Source organism: Pelophylax lessonae (genome assembly GCF_965119305.1).
Source record: "Pelophylax lessonae genome assembly, chromosome: 3".
NCBI classification, from domain to species: domain Eukaryota; kingdom Metazoa; phylum Chordata; class Amphibia; order Anura; family Ranidae; genus Pelophylax; species Pelophylax lessonae.
Window position 1 is genome coordinate 300,851,855 of NC_138770.1, and position 25,553 is coordinate 300,877,407.

At 40.4% G+C, this 25,553-nt stretch overlaps 1 protein-coding gene across 1 annotated transcript in view; it reads right to left on the reverse strand.

Annotated features, from left to right (window-relative positions):
* Positions 1 to 1,414: 1,414 nt before the first annotated feature.
* TPRG1 (tumor protein p63 regulated 1) overlaps positions 1,415 to 25,553 on the reverse strand; it is a 192,184-nt gene continuing 168,045 nt past the window's right edge. The window contains exons 5-6 of the mRNA XM_082249330.1: positions 9,764 to 9,917; positions 1,415 to 1,620 (exon numbers count right to left, since the gene is read on the reverse strand). Coding sequence (XP_082105456.1) covers positions 1,426 to 1,620; positions 9,764 to 9,917 — 349 coding nt within the window. The 3' untranslated portion in view covers positions 1,415 to 1,425. The remainder of the gene's footprint in view (positions 1,621 to 9,763; positions 9,918 to 25,553) is intronic.

A 25,553-nucleotide genomic window follows, 5' to 3' on the forward strand; every position in this document is an offset into this window, starting at 1 on the left:
ACCACCAAAAGAAAGCTCTGTTTGTGGGGAAAAAAGGACGTCAAATTTGTTTAGGTACAGCGTCGCATGACCGCGCAGTTGTCCGTTAAAGTCGCGCAGTGCCAAATCGCAAAATAGGCCCTGGTCAGGAAGGGGGTAAAATCTTCCGGGGCTTAAGTGGTTAAGGGGGGAAAATCCTTCCAGTCCAGAAGTGGTTAATTCCCACAAAAATAACAGAATCCAGCTGAATGTTGGAGTAGATAACGCCTCTATCTTATGGGATGTCATAAAGAACGGATTCATGTGTAAAGTGAACCTGGGAGGGAGCGGTCACTGCTGGCCTGTTTTAAAGGAACAGGCACCAAGACCCATCCTGATGCTGGCTTCCATACCTAGTTGGCTACTAACCTAAAACAAGCATGTACCTAAATACTAAGTCTGAATGGCAATACTAATCAAGGTTATTTTCTAACTAGGTGGGAAGGCCACTGTTAGCATCAGCTGTACATGCCTGGGACTTAATAGATTATTATTGGCTACTCCCAAATTTCTGTCATTACAAGTTTACTTTAACAGTAAAATTAGGTGACTGACATTTCTATGTAAAAAAAAAAAAAAACAATGGCCATCAGGAAAACAAGAGAAAACCATAATTGAATATGTGCGCAATAATTTAAACAGAAAATAATGTTATTTGGTATAAAGTATTGACTATATTCTTACAGCAATATTGACAAAACATGCAACAAGGATACCAAGTAAATAGAAATCTTTAATTTTGACTGACATATGTTTATTAACATTTATAGGAACTGTATGTATAAAATATACATTTCATACAAAGTATACGTTAATGTGTAATGGGCAGCAACCCAGATCAATTAGTTCTTCTTTCACCAAAAGTACTACAGCAAGCAGTATATTGATTGGTCATGTGCACATCAGGTTTGCCCCAATGCACTGCTTCTTTTAATTAGCTTAACATGCATTATTGTTTGGTCACCCTATGCACTTGTATATAACAAATACAGATGCGGATTACAGATACGGGTGTAAGTGCAAACATACATGACTAAAATACATGCAAAGCATTAGAGGCTAATTCCTCAAACAGTTCAACAGATTATTTTATACACTCCTGTATAAATTGCAGTAGTTATAGTATATCTCATCGGATGTTTAAATGGAACCTGTCAGGATAGAAATACTGAAGTTGCCTATTTGGCAAGCTCCAGTACTACTCTCCCAACATGCATATTTTGTGGGGTAAATAAGTACTGAAATACATATTTTGTGCATTCAAAAACAAGTCAGCAATGGTGGCTTCCAAGTTTTTATTCTGACAGGTTCACTTAAAACAGAAAAATTAAATAGGCATTTGGTTTAATAAAAAAAAAAAACCAAATAGGAAGCATTTCTGGTGTACGGAAAAATATAAATTTACACTTAAAAGCCAACACTGCCTCTCGCAAGTGAATAACCAAGCTTGTTGCGGTTTCCGATGAAGGATGTCAAGCCAACATATGTCTCAATTAAAAGAGGCTGGTTTAGAATGAGGGCTCCATTGGCTCGGCCTGGCACAGGATTTGTCTTGTGTGCTTCTTGTACAGCTTGTATTAGGTGATTGGTAAAGCTAGACAGCTGCAAAGAAAAGAGAAAAAGTCATTAAGAATCTCAATACTGAAATATCATATGCGCCACAAAACTAAACTAAGTGTTTTTACAACAGAAGTCACATTACCTTAATTTACACAATTATTTTGTATATTTTTCATTTAGATTTAGTGTTTTCATACTGTACCATCTTGTTCTGAAGAAGCGGCCTTGTGCCGTGAAACACGACTTATATGATCTAACTTATTACCCTTTTTTATTATAAAAAAGATACCCTTGGCGTCTTATACGCCAGGTACTGTAGCTTGAGCTAATTACAGAACGTCCTTATTAAATATTTTAGCCCGCTGGATGTGTATACAGTACCTTCGGCAACTTACAGAACGTCCCTGTGCTGTAATACTCTATGTACCGTGCTGAGCCAATCACCGCAAGCAGGGTATTCTATTAATGCATACAAAGCCTACTCGGATTGGCTGAGGCGGGCTTATACAACCTTTGCCAATCCGAGCGGGCTTTGTATGCATTAATAGAATACACCACTTGCCATGATTGGCTCAGCGTAGTACATAGAGTATTACAGCACAGGGACGTTCTGTAAGTAGCCAAAGCTTACTGTATACACATCCAGCGGGCTAAACAATTAATAATGGAGAAGTTCTGTATGTAGCAGAAGCTACAGTACATATTAGGGCACATCCAGCAGGCTAAAATATTTAATAGGGACGTGATGGAGTCGCAATAAATGTACAAAAGTGAACAAACATTGCGGGTGTGGGCGGGAGTGGACAAAAACATTGCGGATGCGGACAGGAGTGGAACACAAACATTGCGGGTGCGGGCGGTCCTGGTCATACATTTAGCGGGTGCGGGTTTAATAAAACAGTCCCACGCAGGGTTCTAGTTCACATGTATACGGACATTAATATGATTTATGTGGGTTATTCATTGCACATGTACTCCTATTTGTATTTACAAAATCATTTACAGATTTTTTGATATTTGCAAACAGGTTGGATAGTTTGCAGAATGAGATATATATATATATATATATATATATATATATATATATAAAAAATCATAAAAGTGGCACATTTGCTGTATAAACTACCTGTTTTGGTCTAGGGGACATAGAAAAGAAGATTTGATAACTAAACTCTGTTAGACCAGTCCCTGAAGCATCTTCTCGCCCTTTATTCCAGCGGTCTAAGGTCCTGACCTGATCAAGATGCTGGGTCCATAACCATGTACTGAATGTGATAACTCCAAGGGACAATTCACTAATGGAGCATAGCGGAGTGCTGTCTGTCATGGAAGAGGAGACTCAGGTAAATAAAAGTGCTTTTAGAGCCGGTTCACACTACCGCGACCAGAAAGTCGCCTCATAAGGGGCGACTTGTTAGCGCGACTTCAGCACGACTCGTGAATTATTTTAAGTGACTTATATGATAGACGACTTTGTATGACTTTGTATTTGGCCAATAGAATATGATGTGTTGTGACCTAATTCCCCTTTTCTGTTTTTTTTTTACTCATTTCCTCATTGCCCACCAAAAAAAAAGTTTTTAAAAATTGTCGTTTTTGACAAAGAGCCAATTATTGAAAAAATTATAAAAAAAAAAACAGAGATTTCGTTGGATTTAGTGTCGGGGGGGGGGTCTAAAAAGTGTACCTGTGAAGTTTCAGCTCTGTAGCATGTCCAGAACCAGAAAAAAAGATAATTTTTCTTAGAATATTTATTAGCGCGGGGATGGGTTCCGCTCCCGTCACACCTGGGCGTTTTTGTTTTAGGCGTTTATTGGGCATTTTTTGGGTGTCTTTGGAGGCAGGCATGACATCTGAACTGTATAGGGGTATATATACACACACACACGATATATATATATATATATATATATATACACACACACTTACTGAAATAATTTGCAGGGATGGTGTTACCCTCCTTTCACACCTATATGTGTGTATGTATGTATGTATATATATATATGTGTGTGTGTGTGTGTGTATATATATATATATATATACCCCTATACAGAAGTTCAGATGTCATGCCTGCCTCCAAAGATGCCCAAAAAATGCCCAATAAATGCCTGAAACAACACACCTGGGCGTTTTTGTTTCAGGCGTTTATTGGGCATTTTTTGGGTATCTTTGGAGGCAGGAATGACATCTGAACTTCTGTATAGGGGTATATATACACACACACACACATATATATATACACATAGGTGTGAGAGGAGGGTAACACCATCCCTGCAAATAATTTCAGTAGCGCAGGGATAGGGTTCTGCTCCTTTCACACCTATATGTGTGTATGTGTATATATACATATATGTGTATGTGTATATATACCCCTACACAGAAGTTCAGATGTCATGCCTGCCTCCAAAGACGTCCACAAAAAAGCCCAATAAACACCTGAAACAAAAATGCCCAGGTGTAAAAGGAGCAGAGCCCCATCCCTGCTCTACTAATAATTCTAAAAAAAATGATCTTTTTCTTATGGAGGTCACCCTGCCATGGATGAGTTCTGTCACCCTGGCATAGCAGTCAGAGTCAGTTCACCCTAAATTTCACTACGGTCACCCTGACACTTAAAACTTTCCCTACAGAAACTAGATTATTGAATCGAACTATAGTGGTATATAGTACCCTAACTACACTGCATATTCCTTTCCTCACACTAAGTGTCCACCAGTGCCACGTATCAGTGCCACGAATCAGTGCCCACCAGTGCCACTGCCCACCAGTGTCACGAATCAGTGTCCACCAGTGCCACATATCAGTGCCACGAATCAGTGTCCACCAGTGCCACGTATCAGGGCCATGTAGCAGTGCCACGAATCAGTGTCCACCAGTTCCACATATCAGTGCCACGAATCAGTGTCCACCAGTGCCACTCACACAGACCAGGCAGAGATAATGATATATAGGAACTGTAGGCATGGCTGCAATGTGGGGAATGCCTGGCTAATTTTCCTCCTTCTTCCTGGAAAGTCGGATCACAAGTCGCTTCAAATAAGATAAGGATCCGACTTGGAGGCAACTCCCATTGAAGTCTATTGGCACAAGCCGGAAACAAGTCGCCTCAAAGTAGTACAGGACCCTTTTTTCTGAAGTCGGAGCGACTTCAGTAGTGCATATTAAGACGGCTCTCATCTCAAGCTACTTGGGGCGACTTGAGGGCACACAAGTCGCCTGACAAGTCGCGGCAGTGTGAATGGAGTCTTACTCTCCCCTAGAATAAACAGTCAGTTAACCCTTAGGCCCCTTTCATACTGAGGGACTGATCGGGTCTGCCTGTCAGTTTTTCAGGTGGACCCGATCGGACCATCCATTGCGCTTTATGGAGTGGTGGATGTCAGTGGACATGTGTCCGTTGATATCCGATCCTGTCTGCTAAAAACAGACGGATGGGCATCTGTTCCCCATCTGTCTGGTGGATCGGATTGCCTCACAGTCAGATGGAAACGGACAGCCCCATAGAGAACAGCGGGCGGTGTCTGCTCTGTCATCTACCTGCTCAGCAGGAATCAGCGGGGAGATCCCCTGCCGAGCCATCAGATCCCCTGGCGGAGTCCGCCAATGTGTAAGGGACCTTATAGTGAGGGCTCAAATCCACTGCAGGGCAGCATTTTCATATTTCCTGGAGTTGGGCTTTATATTATCTATATTTGTACACCATATATCCGCACCCATAAAAAGACCCACTATTTTCTGTTTCTGTGTTTAATATATTATTATATGTGTACAGACTTCCTGCCTCTGTTTTCTGTAGCGCTTCACAGTGGTTGTGTTTTATTGCTCCTTCTTTTAATGCAAGTCTCTGAGTCAACCAGATCATTGAAAGTAATGCAGTCCATAACTGAATGATCAACAAGCAGGAATGATATGAAACTAGGATCTAGTTTATAAATCAAAGAATGCCTATATACTGTAAGTAAACTATTAATGTGTTTTGTGGTTAGAAGTAACTTAAAGTAAATGTAAACCCAATCACTAAAATCTCATAGCACAGGTTTTTTAATAAACAGACATTTTAAGTATTTTTACATTTTTCATTAAAATGATATTGGGTGATCCTGCCGTGCAGACACTTCCTTCTACAGGGTGACAATGAGCTCTGTCCCAGTCTACCAACTGTGCTCCTGCGTTGTCACCCTGTCACATGGGCTTCCGATGGTGGCTAAAAACAGTAGCTTCAGCACACATTATGAAGACACAGTGCACTGATGTCACCACTGTGAAACCCACACTGAGAAATGCTGTGCAGCCATCACTAGAGACTGAGTGCACGCATGTAGCCAGTGAGAGGCTGCAAAGAGACTACAGAGGATCAGCAGCATTAAAAGTAATGCAACAAAGGATGCAAAGGTGAAAGCAAGCATTTAATTTAAAAAAATGGCAATGGTTTATGATACATAGTGCTTTAGCAAACTAAATGTTATATAGTTGGGGTTTATATAGGGCTAGTTAGGGTTTCAGTCAAACACTAACTATACCTAAATCTACTCCCGCCCCTATTCTAAGCCTATTCCGTCTACCCTGTAAAGGAACTATATGTACAGTGGGGAAAATAATTATTTGATCCCCTGCAGATTTTGTAAGTTTGGCAAATTACAAAGAAATGAAGGGTCTATAATTTTTATCATAGGTGTATTTTAAATAATAGAGACAGAATATCAAACAAAAATCCAGAAAAAAACATAAAACAAATGCTATAAATTAAGTTGCATTATGACCCTAAGAACACCATCCCTTCAGTCAAGGTGGAAACATGATGCTTTGGGGCTGTTAAAGGTACAGACCCACTTTGTGCATTGAGGGGCAAATGGATGGGGCCATGTATTGTAAAATCATGGCTGGGTCTTTCAGCATGACAATAACCAAAAACATACTGCCAAGGCAACAAAGAAGTGGCTCAAGAAGAAGCACATTAAGGTCAGTCTCCAGTCTACATTAAGTAGCCAGTCTCCAGACTTTAATCCTATAGAAAACTTATGGAGGGACAGAAACCTTGAGTAACCATGTGACAGTCAAAAAATTTAGGATTTAGAGAAGAGTGGACCAAAATCCCTCCTGAGATGTACACAAACCTGGTCACCAACTACAAGAAACGTCTTACCTCTTCTTACCTCTGTGGTTGCCAACAAGGGTTTCTCCACCAAGTACTATGTCATGTTTTGCTTGGGAATGAAATACTTATTTTACTCACTGAACTGCAACTTAATTTATAACATTTGTATCATGTGTTTTCAGGATTTTTGGTTGATATTCTTTCTCTAGAATTTAAAATACACCTATGATAAAAATTATAGACCCTTCATTTCTTTGTAGGTGGGCAAACTTACAAATTCTGCTGGGGATCAAATATATTTTCCTCACTCTATACTTACCTATTCTGAGGGCGCTCTGGTCCAGTCACATGATTGGATTTTATTGCCAGCTTCAGTGAAGAGGAGATATTGCTGACAACAGTTGCAGTGCCTAGGCCATGACACTACCCCTAGGCTTACCATGGAGGTATCCATGGTCAGCCGTCCCTCCTCTACACTGAAGCCAATGCTGGGTCCCAGTCATATGACTGGACCGGAGTGCCCTCAGAATAGGGAAGTATACACATCTTTCCCTTACAGGGTAGACAGAATAGGTTTGGAATGGGGGTGAGAGTACTTTTAGTTAACGTTTGACTGAACTTCCACTTTAAAGAACAAAAGACAGAAATGCAAATTTCAATAAAGCCCTAAAAACCCAGCCATTAATTGTAATGTCTTTATATTCACTTTTTAGAATAATCTATATATGCAGTTTTACATAAGAAGACTAGAGGGACAAGAAAATTCAATGGAAAACATTATGCAAAGCGACATGAAAAGCTGCTTTATTTTGTACAGAATATAATACATCAGTAGGAAAGTAGCGACATATCGTTACATTATTTGTTAAGACAGCTGCACCACCTTGTAATGCCCCAAGGTACTACTCCAATGTAGCACACACCTGGGTTCTAATATATCCTTATGGTGATGTCTTATAGGTACAGCTGTGTACTCTTTGCGCTCTATCTATACTAGTTTAGGTTTTGTAAGTGACAACGTTTTAATACACATGTAATAAAAGATATTTAATATGATATTGAACATAAATCTGGTTCTCCGTTAGTACATGATTTTACTAAACTACCTAAAAATACCTATACACTGACTTTCAAGCTCTTATGCTACGCTGATGAAAAGAGAAGAATGGCACAAGATGCCCTCTAGTGGGAATATTAGTGCATATATTTTCCAGATTAGTTTATTTCAACTGGGGACACTCCACTGCAATGTGTCGAAATAAGTGAAATCCGTTGACAAGGTTGAAATGATGGCCATCTCTGTTATAATAAAATTCATCCAACCGGAACAGGCCTGATTTACAGCTATGTGCTGGTTTCTATTTGTACATGTTCCGGAGTTCATGTTTCAGGAAAAATGCCTTCCTCCTACAGGCTGCAGAGGTTGTACAGCTTTACAGCCCACATATCTGAATTCCTCAGAACTCTTGTCATAGGAGTAGCAAAGCCATCTACAATGTACATGACCTCATCAGAAGCAGCTATGTAGAGCTTCCTTACAACTACCTACACAATAAAAAAAGATTTACTGTGCTTTTTATCAGCCCACAATTTACTTAACGCTGAACTGCACTCTGATATACTTTAACACATGTTTTATACCCATACATTTGATTTTAAAAACATGTACAGAGATTTAACAGATATGCCACACATATCAAGAAACTTGAACTTGCAGTGGTGGTTCAATGGTCAGACCACCCAGACCATAGCTTTAGCTCTTATTTGCTCCCTTTTCGGTCCACTAAATATTACATTTCAAAGTGTTTTTATCGGTTTTAAAAGTGCAAGAAAACCCTGTTGAGTTTGGCATTTTGGGTCCTATGTTCTTTTTTATCCATCAGACAAGGCAGGGTTGACAACACGTGCTTAAGAATTCAGAGGTATGTTGTCATGTTAAAGAGTAGGTTAGAAACGCACTAGATTTCTGGCACATCAACAGGTTTTTTTTCTGTATTTGCAGCGAGTTGAAAGGAATAAAACATGAAGAAATCTGCATGTATTCTAGAGATGTATTATATATATATATATTTTTTTTTTTTTTTGGTCTCGGCCTTGCTATATGCTTTACCTATACCATGGCCTAATTTGTTTGCAGGTCTGTAGATATTACTCTGCCCTGGCATTTGACATGTATATCACATACAAACTCTTACACTCCCAAATACATACTGTTATCTAAATACATACATTAGCTATAAAGACTGAGGTGAAAAGTTGAAAGCCTACAAAGTAAGAGGTGATTGCCAAATAGTACTTTAACTACAGCCATGTGACTCCTCTAATGAGCCCTGGAGTCTTTCCTTCCTTTTTGACCACATGTCCCACTGGAAAGGAGAGGGGCTGTTTATTTCACTTTTGGTCCTGTGAGCACATGAGGAATTAAGGAGGAATCTCTCTAAAAGTAAGCAAAATCCTCATTAATACAGCTTTCACCGTTGTTCATCTACGACTTGGAAGATGCTCCCTTCCTGTTCTGGGGACAATGGTCACTAAGACAAATTGAGGAGGCAAATCTCCCTAGTGGGAGCACAGACAGGAACAAAAAGATGACAGGGGTTCTAACCCCTCACCAATCTATCCCTCTCGTAAAAAGTCCACACCGAAGCCCTCACCTCTAATACTAATTGCTCTCTAGGAACGAATATACACATCTCACTGGATAGCGAGGAAAAGACGAAGGCGTCTTTGATGTACAAACTCTGTCTGACAGCCAGGCTGTTTCTTCTCTTTGCCATGAAATTTGATTTGCCCATTGGGGGGAAATGGATTTCAGGGGGCAGACAGGAATAGATTTTGTCAACAGCTAGTGCACAAGTGAGTGGTTTATGATTTGAATGGTTTATTTGTGGAAGTAGTTAATGTACAGCAGTTGCCCTACCCCTCCTAGACACTGGTCCATGAGTTCTTGCACCTTGGACCACACACTTATTGGGAGGGTATGATTTCAAATTAAAGTACCGCCCCAAAGGTTCGAGTGTAAGGCTGAACTGAACTGTATAGTTATCTGTAAGATGCTGCTGATTTTACAATTTAGTGACATTCATTTACCTGACAAATCACAGTAAATTGCTCAGAGTAGTTCTTCAGTGGGTGATCAATGAAAGTAGAGTAGGGTATATCTCTGGATAAAGGATTCCATCGGAAGAAAAAGGGAATTTCACGCAGTTTGTCCCAATGGATACGAAGACCTTCTCCTTCCCTCCTGCAAGTAAAACATAATTGGTTTTTAAAATTGTTGATGAAAATATACAAAACTGAAGGGTAAAAAAAAGCAGTGACTTCTATATGTTTATGCAGAACCTATCTGTCTTTACCCAAATGTGTTTAGGCAAAACCTTGTACCAATCCATGTCCTCATTTGTTCAGACAAGGTGGCGATACAAAATTCTAGTGCATAATGCAGATATAGTAAGATTTAGTTATATGGTGGTTTTTGTCACTGGTAATTATACTAATCTCTCAGTAAAATTGCAGTACACAGTAAAAAAAAATTATCAGACATATTATTTCCACTGTTTTAATGTTTTACAATTGGACCATTTCTATACATTACATTGGGGCTCCATGTACTAAAGTTTCAGTGCTAGGAAAGGCTTTCTTTTCTCACTGCCACTATTCAGTTTTAAAGAGCCCCTTTGAATGACAGTTTGAATCTGAACGTCTGATCAGATTTATGGCAGTAAAAAAGGGCACTTATTTGAACCCGATTCTCTGGTAAATGAGGCCCTTTGACTCACATTAACATAACTTACTAAATATAATGAGTCATACTGAGAATCTGCTTATTAGATAGCAATGGTGCACTGGCAATTGCTGCTTTGTGTGTTTGCCTGGACTGACTAGACAAGATTTTCTATTGCAGGAAACTTTCTAATCTAGACAACCAAGTAAATTATTATTTTTAAAATCTAAAAATGAAAATATGGAGATTTTTTAAATATTTGAATATAGTGAGTAAATTGATTGGTAGATAAAATACTGCTGACTTGAAGAGGAAGAAGATCCCTCCTATTCCTTTCTACTCTGTGCAGTCACATAATATGAACAGCCATCTGTTTGAAGACTTTGTGCAATATGCAAAAAAATATAGTGTTCAGGTCACACAGCTATATATTAGCTAAACGTGTATTTATTGTCCTTCTGTGCAAAGTGTATAATACACAAAAATAGGATAATATAAAACTATATATATATATATATATATATATATATATATATATATATATATATATATATATACACATACACACACACACACACACAATATATAAAAGTGAATATGATACGGAAACTATTACAAAAATGACTAAATTATTACCCAGTGCGTAGTCATGACATCCCTCTATACAGCAATATCTCATCCAAAGGGTCTGTCTGCAGTCCTTAAAGCGGTTCTAAAGCCTAAACATTTTATACCTTAAGGCATTTCTTTAATGATGGTAAAAAATGTTTAAGCATCAGCATTCCCCCTTTTTACTTATCTGAGCCTTCAATCAAACTAGCGCTGTGCACATCTGCAACTCTTCTCTCCCCTCACTTATGGTCTCACTGGCTTTGCTGGGTCACCGGGAGCCATCGTCTCCCACTGCGGTCATTAAAACCACTTGCCGACTGCCTAACGCCGATTTACGTCGGCAGTCAGCCCCTCACAGGCAAAGCGACGTAGGTCTACGTCGCTAGCCTGTGAGGCAGTGCTGTATCTTGGCCTAGGCCAACAAGGCCCAGGCCTAGGGCGGCACTTTGCAGGGGGGCAGCAAAAAAAATATTTCATTATTTGTATAATGTCTAAGGACTTCCTATTTATTATACACATAAGTGAAATAATCCTATAATTACAATCAGTGGTAGCAAACACAAGTCCAAATATCTTAACAGAGTAATCTTACTAATCCTGTGACATAAGGCTGTACTAATAGGCACTGATAAGGCTGCACTGGTGACCACTAATGAGACCACACTGATATGCTGCACTGATGGGCAGTAAAGAGGCAGCACTAATAAGGCTGAACTTATGGGAACTGATGAAGCTATGCTGATGGACACTGATAGACTCTTGTTATGGTCTGTGGTTTACAGATGACAGGGTGGGTCATAAACAGGAAGGGGTGTGGCCTTTATAGGAAGGGGGGGTCATATTTAAATTAGGGGGTGCACATGTTTAGTCAGGCCTAGGGCAGCACAAAACCTAAATACATCACTGCTGTGAGGCTCTAGGGAGCGAGCGCGCGCCGCCGGAGGCGTGCTCCAGCTCGCTCACGGACCCCCCGCGCGTGTGCCCGGCGGACCCAATGTCCACCGGGCACTCGTGATTGTCCGTTACAGCGGGAGAAAGGCAGGCGCTAATGTAAACACAGTCGCCTGTCATTCTCCCCTGTGTAAGAATGGAGATCATACGGTTCTGCTATGTAGGACCGTTGATCTCTGTTCTTACACCTCAAGCCACATCCAATCACAGTTAGAAGCACGCCCCTAGGGACACACTTAACCCCTCCTTCTCAAATAAAGTTAACCCCTTCCCTGCCAGTGTCATTTTTACAGTAACAGTGCATATGTATAGCACTGATTACTGTAGTTATGTCACTGGTAACCCCAAAAGTGTCAAAAATGTCAGTCAAGGGTCCGATCTGTCTGCCGCAATGTCGCAGTCCCGCAAAAAAAAAAAAAAAAAAAAAAAAAAATCGCAGATCGCCGCCATTACTTGTTAAAAAAAAAAAAAAAAAACAACAAAAATGACAAAAATCTTTCCCTTAGTTAGTAAATGCAATAACTTTTGCGCAAACCAATCAAAATACGCTTCTTGCAATTTTCTTTTACCAAACATATGTAGCATAAAACAAATTGGCCTAAAATGTTAAAAAATTTTAATTTTTTAAATTTTTTTGGGGGGAATTTCATATAAAAAAAAATGTGAAAAATATTGTTATTTTTGCAAAATTTACACTATTTTTTTGTTTATAGCGCATGATCAAAAAAATCGCACAGGTGATCAAATACCACCAAAAGAAAGCTCTGTTTATGGGAAAAAAAGGACATCAAATTAATTTAGGTACAGTGTCGCACGACCGCGCAATTGTCAGTTAAAGTAACGCAGTGCCGAATCGCAAAATAGGCCCTGGTCAGGAAGGGGGTAAAATCTTCCGGGGCTTAAGTGGGTAAAAGCCAGTGATGAGGGAGCGGGGCCGAGTTTCGCTCTCTGTGTCGATGGACGCAGCAGCAGGGCTTAGGCCTGAGCACACACAAGTGCCCCCATGAAGTTGCATCCTGGGGGGCACTGGACAGAGAGAAACCGGGGGACCCAAGAAGAGGAGATCTGCGGCCACTCTGTGCTCTGTGCAATTCCATTGCACAGAGCAGGTAAGTGTAGACAGGTTTGTTTTTTTTTTTTTTTTTAATTTACCTTTACAATCTCTTTAACCAGCTTCTGCACTACCATCAAGCTAGCTTTAACACAGGGGTAGCCTGATTCATTTTACACCAAAAATATTTGCGTTTGCTGGAAACATTTTTCCTCTAAATCCTTGGCACTACTAAGGGGGCAAGTTTTGCTCCAGTTACTGTATGCCAATACGTTTATGGAATGAATATGGGATATGGGTTGACTTTTATATTTGGGTAGTAAGGCTGGGATTGGGATTGGCTGACGGCTGGCGCATGCGTAGATGAGGGACGCGGCGGCCATTTTGTTGGAGGGAAACTGACCGCATATCGGCTGTATGTCACACAGAACGCTGACGCTTGGATTTTTCATGTAAGCTGCATTTTTTACCCTTAATAAAAGTTGAAGAAAGTTACTGCACTATGAGGGGCACTTTTTCTTTTGTCTTCTGAGTGTGACAAGGTTGCTGAAGGTGTTCTCAGAAGGCAGCATTAGAAGGCTGAAACAAGGGACTTGATCTCACCTATCGCTGGTTCACATGTGTTTACTCTGGGCGTTGTGCGACCCCTTAGGGTCTCTTTTACTGGTAAGAGTATTTGGTGACTCCTTTTGGTGGTGGACCCCTCCTTTTCTTCACTACTTTGGGATTGCTTTGGACATTATTCTTCTTGAGAAGTCTTTTGCACTGCCAAGATCAATTTTATTATTATCGAGATTAGCGCAACACCTTCCCCTTACTACTGTGCTTTAGAGATATCGTATTCATATCTTTTGTGTCAGCTGCTTTTCTTTTTAGGATTGTACTGCTCTGATTTATACTTTTAATATTAGCGCAGCAATTTTGTATAATTATATTTTATATTTAGGTGAATAACTCTGTTTCCAGAAACTTGGTCTGCTATGAGCATTATACTGATGTGCACATTTAACAGGAAAAATGAGGATCTTATAAATAATTTTTTTAATTTTTGTAATAATCATTTGGGTATCAAATTCAACTCTGTAGTCCTATCTGCTGAAAAACATCAATTTTGGGCAGTTCTGCAGGTCAAAAAGGAAATTAACCTTATAATTTATTAAATTATCTAAAACTTACTACACTATTCATTAGAGGACATTGGAGTATCCACTCCTCTTCCATTCAAAGTTGACTGCCTTACATCCTCTTGAGCTTTGTATTAGTAGATCGGTTTTAAAATATAGAACAACAGCTGTCGCTTTTGTTCTATAGCATTAAAAATTGTAAATATAGATTGTTGCATTTATACCATTATCATTTCTTTTCTGTCTTTACCCTTTTTTTTTTTTTAACATGTGTGGTACATACTATGGTATTTCTATTGTGAGAAAAGTGTGGTATCCAATCTTCTTTTCTGATCTATGTTTGGAGTCAGTCTGCACCACCAGACAGATTCCAGTACCTGAAGTGTTGTTGTATCAATTACTTTCAAAATCTGCTAAATTTCTCTACACTGAGGGAGGCCATGAAAACTGCAATTGTCCATATGACTTGACAGCTAGGTGTGGCAATTGGAGAAGTATCAACTCTTTCAGGCCGGCTTCACACATATGCGGCCGCGGTTCCCATCATGGGGTCTGGTGCATTCCTGTTCACTGGTTTAGATGTGAATCAGGTTTAAATCTTTGCCTGAATTCGCACCTGAACCAGACCTAAAACACACACAGGACCCTTTTGGAAAGCAGACCACGGCCGCCCCGGACCTGTGTGAACCGGTTTCAATGACAGCTGGTCACACTCGCATGTCATGCAAATTGGATGCGGGGAAACGGGCCTAGGAGCAGATCCTTCCTTCTTTTTATCCAGAATATATATATAGCATCAGGTGCATAAATAAATAATTTCCACAATTCCAACCATTTCGCTAAAATAGAAAATTAATCTCTAGCTTTTGGATTTGTATTAAAGAAGTAAGAACATTTTCATTCTGTTTTCAGAAAGGCAAAATGTACTTTACAGCACTTTAGGGAAAATACTTTTTGGTTTCTTCAGGCCTGCCTCATCATACTCAACCATCTATCTCAGTTGAGAAGAGGTAAGTCATCTGAATGCGTTCACTTCAGTGGGGCACACCACAAGGTAAACTTCAGCAGCTCTGGGTACAATGAACACCACCAGATCTCTCATCTTATCTTTCCCAAGGGAAATTTTACCTTTCCCTGACCACATTTACCTTTTTATTGCCACTGGACATTGACTAATTTACTACTTCTCCTTATTCCCTCTACTTGTTAACCACTTGAACCAGGCCTTTTCTAGAACTTTTTGTTTAAAAGTTTAAATTAGTATTTTTTGATAGAAAATTACATAGAATCCCCAAATATTATATCATTTTTTTTTACCAGGGAGCCTAGAGAATAAAATGGTGATTGTTGCACTATTTTATGTCTGACAGTATTTACACGGCAGTCTTTCAAATGCAATTTTTTAGGAAAAAAATACACTTTAATAAAATAAAAAATAAAAAACAACACAATAGTTACCCTAATTTTTTAGCATAAATGTGAACGATGATGTTACGCTGAGTAAATAGATATCTATCATGTCATGCTTTAAAATTGCGCACATTCGTGGAATTGCCACAAACTACGGTACTTTAAAATCTCCATAGGCAACGCTTTCAAAATTTTTACAGGTTTCTTGTCTAGAGTTACAGAGGAGGTCTTGCAAGAATTATTACTCTCGTTCTAACGATTGCAATTATAACCGACATGTGTGGTTTGAACACCATTTACATATGCTTGTGTGACTTCCATATGTGTTCGCTTATGTGTGCGAGCATGGAGGGATGGGGCGCCTTACATTTTTTACTCTTTTTTAATTTACTTTTTTTTTGTTTTTACACTGTCCCTTTATTTTTATTTTTTAATTTATTTATTTTTTTATCACTTTTATTTCTATTACAAGGCATGTAAACATCCCTTGTAACAGGAATAAGGATGACAGGTCCTCTTGAGAGGTCTGTGGATCAAAAAGACCCCAGATCTGTCATTTACCTTTAAAATCAAAAGAAAAAAATATATTTTCTTTTACTTAAAAAACAAAAAAAAAAACAATTGTTTATTATGGCCCGGGAAACTGAAGCAACGTCAGACATCGCTGTGGTCCTCCAGGGGCAAAGAGATGAGTGGCGGCCATGTTGACCTCACTTGTCTTCCTGTCCAGTTAATTGTTGCATCATATCCTTCTTGGGCTTTACTGATGGGTCAGGTAAGCAGGGGTACGACCAGGAACCGGCAAAAGAGGGGGGGCACCCCTCCTGCTGCTCTAAAAGGGATCCCGCAGCGAATTCGTCCGCTAGCTGCTGTCGTAACCCTGGTATTTAACGTCAAAGTAATGATGTATTTGGACTATGGGCCAGTCTGCAAGTGGTCAGGTAGACTGCAACGATCTAAATTACAGCATGAATGGTTTTATATCCTCTGGTTGTCATCTACTTTTGGTGCATGAAGGTTTCTTCCACACACTTGGCTTTTACTGATTCTAGGAGGCATGACCAGATGTGGCCATGCTGCTGCATAGTAAAAAGGAACTTGTGAGCAATAAGGGTACTTTTAACTCTCAACAAATGATGGGTTACCCAAACTGACCTGCTTTTCCCAATGTAGAAAACAACAGATTTTTGTAGCTTTTTTACGAACAGCATGACAAAAACATAATAGGTACGCAATTGTCCATCACAAAAGCATGTTCAAATTTTATAAAGCATGTTTTTACATTCTATACAAAAGTACACAAGCATAACTCTTATGTAATAAAACGCACAGGCTAAGAAAATAAACCCAAAATCCTAATGGCAGGAGATGTCCAACATCAGGATGAATTTAACTTTTTTCAATTTAAAAATATCATAGTCTTAACATGACTAACTCAGACAGATAAATTTTACTGGATATTCAACAAAATTAACTACAGTTAAATGTATATATATGATATATGAGACCTAATCATTTTTGCAAGTAATCCTCTTTAAAAGATTAGATATCATTCTGAAAAAAATGATGAATTGCAACGCATGCCATTCCTTCTCTATAGGACAACAGTTTTATTTCAACATTAGAATGTTTTCTTTGCATCTGGTAACAAAACCCCAGCTTAGTGAAAACTCGGTATGTGTGGTTAATGGAAAATCTTGGCAGCCATCCATTTAAACAATTCACACAATAGAAAGTTAACAGCTTTTTGTGCTAGTACACTACTGTACAAATTTACCTACCTACACAGTCGGCATTATGGAACCATCTGTCCTAAACGTGCAGGCATGCGTTGTGCCACAAAACATTCCATGACAAGCGAGGTAAAACTGGGATTTTTAACCTACCATAAAATCCATTTCTCTGATGTTCATTGACAGACACAGCTCCTGATATTCATAACCATTGGGTTTTACTGCCCCCTACAGGAGTAGGACACTAGGCAGAAAATAATTCTGGCTACACCCATGGGCAGTCCCAGGGGGTATACACCCTCTCTGCTATAGCCACTTAGTTTTTTAACAAGCAGTGTCAGGAGAAATAACTCCACAGAAGGGTGGGTGGGTGCTGTGTCCATCAATGAATATCCAGAGAAATGGATTTTACGGTAAATCCCATTTTCTCTTTCATTAATTGACAGACGCAACTCCCAATATTCCTAACCATTGGGACGTCCCAAAGCAGTGTTAAAAATGAGGGGTGGGAACAACAAAGAAATTCCCAAGTCTGAACATTAGCCAACCAGGCAACAGGAGATCAACCAAACAACTGGAGGCCACCTGAAAAAAAACAACACAGCCTCAAAGAGGATCAGGTCCTCCTAAACAGAAGCCTGCAAAACCTTGCGCCAAGAGAAGCATTTGCAGATGCCAACACATCCACTTTTTAAAACTTTGTAAAAGTGTGCACGACCAGGTGGCCGCCTTGCAAATCTGTGTCACTGATGCCTGATGACGGAAAGCCCAGGAGGGAAAAGAAGAACCTGACGCCTGATGGAATAGGCCTGAACCACCGTCTGTCTGATCCATCTGGAAATGATCGCAGAGGAAGCGGACAACCCTTTCCGAAGTCCATCCATGAGCACAAAAGAGAGAGTCTGACTTCCTGAAAGACTCCATACCTGCCAGGTACACTCTAATTGCCTGGAACACATCCAAGTCATGTATGGCAATTTCCTTTGCAGGTTTAGGCCTGGGACACATGGAAGGCAACACAATGTCTTCATTCAAATGAAAATCAGACAACCCTTGGAAGGAATAATGGACTGGGGCAAAGAACCACCTTATCCCTGTGAATCACCAGGTAAGGCGAACGACAGGATAACACCGCCAATTCTGACAACCTGCACACAGAGGTGATAGCCACTAAAAAGGCCACCTTCTGGGACAGCGTAAGCAGGGGAATCTCCCGAATATTTTCAAAGGGAGGTTTCTATAGAGCTGAAAGCACCAAATTAGGATCTCATGGCGGCAACAGAGTCCGCACTGGAGGAACCAAATGTCAGACACCCTGAAGAAAGGTACGCACCAGGGAGTGTGTGACCAAAGGTCGTTGGAAGGTGGTCACCAAAGCCGAAACCTGGCCCTTGATGGTACTCAAGGCCAATTTATGTTCAACCCCCCAGCCCTTGATGGTTCTCAAGGCTGATTTCTGTCCAACCCCACGGAAGGTCAAGATCTGAGCCACCAAGAAGGAGCGGGGAAGAACCCCTACAAGACTCACACCACACAATGTACGTCTTCCACATACCATGGTAGATATTCCTATAGGTATAGCTTTCAACAGTGTAGGAATCACCGAATACGATAAACCCCTATTCTTTAGCACCAAGCGCTCGACAGCCAAGCCGTCAAAGTCAGCGACTGTAAAGCAAGATGGAAGATCGGTCCTTGGGACAGCAGATCCTCCCTGAGAGGAAGCTGTCAAGCAATGTCGATGACCAGCCGCACCATATTGGCATACCAAGCCCGGTGAGGCCAGTCCACAGCCACTGAGATGACCGGAATCCCTTCTACCTCGCCTGAGTAGAAGTCTGGGCAGAAGCTTGAGAGAAGGGAAGGTGTATATCGGACGATACCGACCCCATGGGCCACCAGGCGCATCTGTGGCATCTGCCAGAGGATCCCTTGACCAAGCCGCAAACCTCTGCACCTTTCTGTTGAGCCAAGACGCCAACAGATCCACCTCGGGGACACAGCTGATGAAACCCCTGCAGGTGAAGGGACCACTCCCAGTGGTCCAACGCCTGCAGACTGATGTAATCCCCTTGCCAATTTTCCACCCCGGGAATGTGTACGGCAGAGAGGGCTGGAACAAACCATTCTGCCCACCTTAGAATGCCTCCAGAGCCGCCAGGACACATCTTGTGCCCCCTTGGTCATTGATCATTTGTAGGACAGCAGGAGGCAAATTGCAGCCTGCAATTTCTGGAATTTCTCCAGAGGAAGGAGCACTCTGGCTAAGGCTGTGTCCAGAGTCAGGCCCAGATAGTCCAGCTTTGTGGAGGATACCAGAGCAGACTTCTGAAAATTCAGAATCCAGGGGAACTCCCGCAGAGTTCGTATTGTGATTTCCAGGTTCTCCACCAGAGCAGAGGGAGACGCCGCTCGCCGACAAGATCATCCAAGTAGCCCAGTACTACGATCCCCCATTGGCGTAGCAAAGCTAACATCGGGGCTAACACTTTTGTGAAGACCCGAGGAGCAGATGCGAGACCAAAAGGTAACGCCACAGACTGATAATGCTACTCTCCCAGAGCAAAGCGGAGAAAACGCTGGTGACTGGCACATATTGGAATGTGAAGGTAGGCATCCTTGATATCGATAGAGGTGAGGGAAGCCTGATGCAGGGATGCCACCACCGTTCGAATGGACTCCATTCTGAACTCCTGTACCCGCACAAAACAGTTTAGCGCCTTGAGGTCCAGGATTTGACGCAATTTTGCCTTCCTTCCTGGGAACTGTGAACAGGTTTGAGTAAAAACCCTGAAAATGTTCCTGCTTAAGGCAGGATGGCTACACACTAAACAGTGATCATTTGTCTACTTATCTCTTGCTATTGATGCAAGCTAAAACCTATGGAGGCATGAATATTTACAGATGATCCTAGTTCGAAGCTTCCTTGAATCAAAGAGCATTGATTTAAAATAACAGCAGACAATCAATGGATCTCTGCTGTTAATTACTCTTCATGGTGGTAGTAGCAGAACAAATAAAGCTGCTAAATCAGGCCTAACAGTAGGAAGCAAATCTGTATGAACATATTTCTAACACGTCACAATATACAGCAGCGTAATTTGCCTTCATACATCAAAAATTTCATCAAAGAAGTGGTTTTTGAGAACCAGCCAAGTACCTGTGCCTAAGCACAGTCACTTAAGGTCTACCTAAGAGGAGCAGTTTAGGAGAATAATATTGTCAGACTGCTGCAGGCAAGAGGAACATTACCTATTTTTTCTCCCCCTATGATCAGTGGTCAGTATAACCTTCCAGCTGTTTAAAGGGGACAGGCAACAGGGGACAGCTGAAGCAAACCATAGCTCCCAACTGATCCTGATTTTGAGGAACTGTCCCTGATTTGGAACAAAGACCCCGTCCCTCTTTCCTCCTCATTTGTCCCTCATTTTGGTCTGATCATTATAGTTGTATACAAAATGCACTTTTTATCTTTCAAAAAGTGTTTCCAAGTGATAAAACTTCTATCCGATTTCTAAACTGCTGCATTTGTAAATTTCAAAAGCCAGTATAAAGGAATAGTAGTGGTAAAAATAAAGCACTCGTGAGTTCAACTAATCATTTTTTTTGTACAATTCTCCTTCAGGAGGCGTGTTCTTAAAAAGTTTGGAGGTATTATACCTGACAGCCTCCAATGCAACATCTATCATAATATACAGTGGTGATCGAAAGTTTGGGCACCCCAGGTAAAAATTTGTATTAATGTGCATAAAGAAGCCAAGGAAAGATGGAAAAATCTCCAAAAGGCAACAAATTACAGATTAGACATTCTTATAATATGTCAACAAAAGTTAGATTTTATTTCCATCATTGTCACTTTCAAAATGACAGAAAACAAAAAAATGACATCTGCAAAAGTTTGGGCACCTTGCAGAATTTATAGCATGCACTGCCCCCTTTGCAAGGCTGAGACCTGCCAGTGTCATAGATTGTTGTCAATCATCGTCTGGTAAGACGAGGTGATGTCAATCTCAAAATTTTAAATGCCCAGACTCATCTGACCTTGCCCCAACAATCAGCACCATGGGATCTTCTAAGCAGTTGTCTAGAAAACTGAAACTAGTTGACGCTCACAATGCTGGAGAACTCTATAAGAAGATAGCAAAGCGTTTTCAGATGTCAATATCCTCTGTTCGGAATGTAATTAAGAAATGGCAGTCATCAGGAACAGTGAAAGTTAAAGCAAGATCTGGAAGACCAAGAAAAATATCAGACAGAACAGCTCGCAGGATTGTGAGAAAAACAATTCAAAACCCACGTTTGACTGCACGATCCCTCCAGAAAGATCTGGCAGACACTGGAGTTGCGGTACACTATTCCACTATAAAGAGATACTTGTACAAATATGGTCTTCATGGAAGAGTCATCAGAAGAAAACCTCTTCTACGTCCTCACCACAAAAATCTGCGTTTGAACTTTGCAAATGAACATATAGACAAGCCTGATGCATTTTGGAAACAAGTTCTGTGGACCGATGAGGTTAAAAATCAAACTTTTTGGCCGGAATGAGCAAGAGGTACGTTTGGAGAAGAAGGGGCACAGAATTTAATGAAAAGAACCTCTGTCCAACTGTTATGGGGGTGGATCAATCAGACAGTGGCACAGGGAACATCTCACGAGTAGAAGGAAAAATGGATTCAATAAAATTTCAGCAAATTTTGGATGGTAACTTGATGCCATCTGTGAAAAAGCTGAAGTTAAAGATAGGATGGCTTCTACAAATGGATAATGATCCTAAACACACCTCGAAATCCACGGGGGATTACATCAAGAGGCGTAAACTGAAGGTTTTGCCATGGCCTTCACAATCTCCTGACCTCAACATAATTGAAAATCTATGGATAGACCTTAAAAGAGCAGTGCATGACAGACAGCCCAGAAATCTCAAAGAACTGGAAGACTTTTGTAAAGAAGAATGGGCAAAGATACCTCAAACAAGAATTGAAAGACTCTTGGCTGGCTACAAAAAGTGTTTACAAGCTGTGATACTTGCCAAAGGGGGCAGTACAAGATATTAACTCTGCAGGGTGCCCAAACTTTTGCAGACGCCATTTTTTTGTTTTCTCTAATTCTGAAAGTGTAAATGATGGAAATAAAATCTAACTTTTGTTGACATATTATAAGAATGTCTAATCTGTAATTTGATGCCTTTTGGAGATTTTCCCATCTTTCCTTGGCTTCTTTATGCACATTAATACAAATTTTTACCTGGGGTGCCCAAACTTTCGATCACCACTGTACATGATGGTCCTCCAGAATCTTAGGTCCCCAAAAAACTTAGCTCAGGAAGTAGATGCTGATCCTTGATAATGCCTAAACAAAGATGCCATTTCAGGAAATATGGAAGTCAAAGGCTTTGTCAGTGGCATTATTACTACAGGCATTTATATAGTGTCAAGAATTTACAAAGCACTTTACATACCATACATTCACAGCAGTAATACTGTGGTATCTGTGAGAATTTACAAGTATTAGTAAATATTACAATTACTTATTACTTGTATGAATGCCACTAGGCACACTGTAAGGGGTCATGCAGGGTATTATACTTTTTATTTAGTCCAACTCTATCCAGATGTATCCTCCCCCAATAGGCATTCTCATATACAGTCAGCTCTTGTAGTACTGGAGGTCTTCCCTTCTGTAAGTGTAGGCATAAACTAATTAAGTAGACAGAACTATCCCCCATACAATTAGGTCTACAGGTGTCTCCATTCTAGCTGCTCAGGACTACACGTTTTGAAAAATGCCCTATGCACTTCTGCACAAATGCCTCCTCCATGGACAAGAGCAAACAATGTTATTTCTGCGATACATTTTTGCAATTTTAATTTCTCTTGAAATGAAAAAACAAAAGTAAAGGATAAAACTTTAAGAACTACGTGAATGTACAGTTTTTTTTTTTTTTACATGTCCTCCAGAAACAGGGAAATAAAAACACAGCCCCCAGCAGAAGAAAACTATTTACGAGGCTAGTTCTGCAGTAAATGTTGGGTGTGTACAGGAAGGTATGCACACAGATAAAGAAACAGGAATATATGCTGTTTCATTAGGCCAACCAACATCTGAAAGCCTGTATTACTGTAAAAAATAAGTGTTCCTCACTCTGTCTCAAGAAATGTGACCCTTTGTTTACATTAGAAAGACAAAGAAGGTAAAAGAGCTGGCATCTCAGAGGGTATTAAATGCTGTTTTGCTGACTGAATGACCTCAAATGGAATATTTTCTATGACAAGAAGAAAAGGTGCTGGCACGGTGTCAGACAATAAGATTGCACAGTGTCTAGAGTCTATCCATAGCCGGAGGCACTTAAAAAACCTCCAGGCAGGTGCTCCTTTATCTGCTCTTTACTCACCTGGCTTTTAACCAGCATGCTCCCAAGACCTCACCTACTCTCCATTAACTATTTGTTAGCATTGGCCAGCAAGGAAATGAATTAATGCATGTATGAAACAGCCTGGGGGCTATGATTCTGGCACCTTTTCCAAACCACAATGCCAAAGTACACTAACCTGAAGCAACAAGCTTTATCTTTCAATTAATGAAGAATAGGAAAACACTTCTAATCTGGTATTGGGTAATAGCAACAAGAGTACTAACATACTAATGCCTGCTATGTTCCATCTTTTCTCCGTTAACTGTTCCAAAGGTAATCCACATATCAAATACACCAGTCACCCACACAATTACTTTGTTCTTTCTTGACATGACAAATGGGTTAGTGTCATGTCATGAATATATATGCATTTTATAGACAAGATATCGAGAAGAATTTTTCACAAATATTGAAATTATGTTATTCATGTTTTCATAACCAGAAAAGGTAATCTGAAAATAAATTATCCAGTTTTACAGAAGAACAAATACATTGTACATTTGTTTGAGCTCCTAGGAGTCTCCCACCATCAAGTTTTCTCTGTTTAAATAAAACAGTAAGTTTAGTCAATCACACATTACATAAAAGGTCTCCATCTAGTATTTACAATTGATCCATGAACAGGTCTAGCTTGCACTAGGAGCAAGTTACACTTGCTCAAGGGAAGAAAAAGTTATTATATTTAATATACTTAAAAGTTAATATACTTACCATCCCCTAAATCTGTATTATGGGGTATGACAATCTCCTTCCAGGAAAAACCCAGGGAATACAGATTATGATGCCTCTAATGCTATAACACAGTGCAAAAACATCTTCTCATGAGATCTGGGCTACTCAGCATTCCCTTGGATCTTGCTGGAAGGAGCATTTTTTCCATTTATTCCACATTTTTTGAAATAGGGGAGGGCAAAATCATTATATTGATCTTGAGTTTATAGTGCAAGGTCTTCTTGAATAAACAAATCTATCACCCAAGCAGTACTGATTATTACACATATAAATATTTGCGCTTTAACATACAATGTTGCCTGCGGACACTTCTTTGTAGTAGTCAAAAGTAACCAAATTGCATAATAATATTGATATTATATGCAAGCAATACTGGTCACCAATAATCACCAATCTAACAATATCATCAACCATGCTTAGGCTTAGGACACAAGGAAGGTAACACAATGTCTTTATTTATTTTGAAACCAGAGACTACCTTAGGAAGGAACGACCGGCAGGGACAAAGCACCACTTTATCCATGTGAACCACCAAGTAAGGTGAACGACAAGACAAGCTGCCAGCTCCGACACCCTATGTGCAGAAGAAAAAGCCACCAAGAAGGCTACCTTATGGGACAATGTAAGCAGAGGAATCTTGCGTTTACTGAAGAACCGGCAGCACCAAGTTGAGATCCCACTAGGGCAATGGAGACCGCACTGGGGGAGCCAAGTGGTGAAACCCCTGAACAAAGGGGCGACTACAAAGGGTAGCCAAAGGACGTTAAAAGAAAACTGCCAAGGCCGAACCTTGCCCTAGATGGTACCCGAGGCCAGGCGCTGCTCCACACCTCGTTGGAGGAAAGCCAAACTCCTGAGTCACCAAAAAGGAGCAGGGGTGAACCCCAAGAGATTCACATCTTCAAAGTACGCTCTTCGAACGCGATGGTAAATCTACCTAGAAGTAGATTTACTTGCTTGCAGCAGCGTGGGAATAACTGATTCAGACAACTCTCTAGCCTTCAGCACCTGGCCTCCGACCGCAAGCCGTTAAAGCCAGCGACGGTAAAAGATAAAAGATTGGCCCTTGAGCCAACCGATCTCCTCTAAGAGGAAGGGAAGTCTCCAAGGAACATCGATGACCAACCG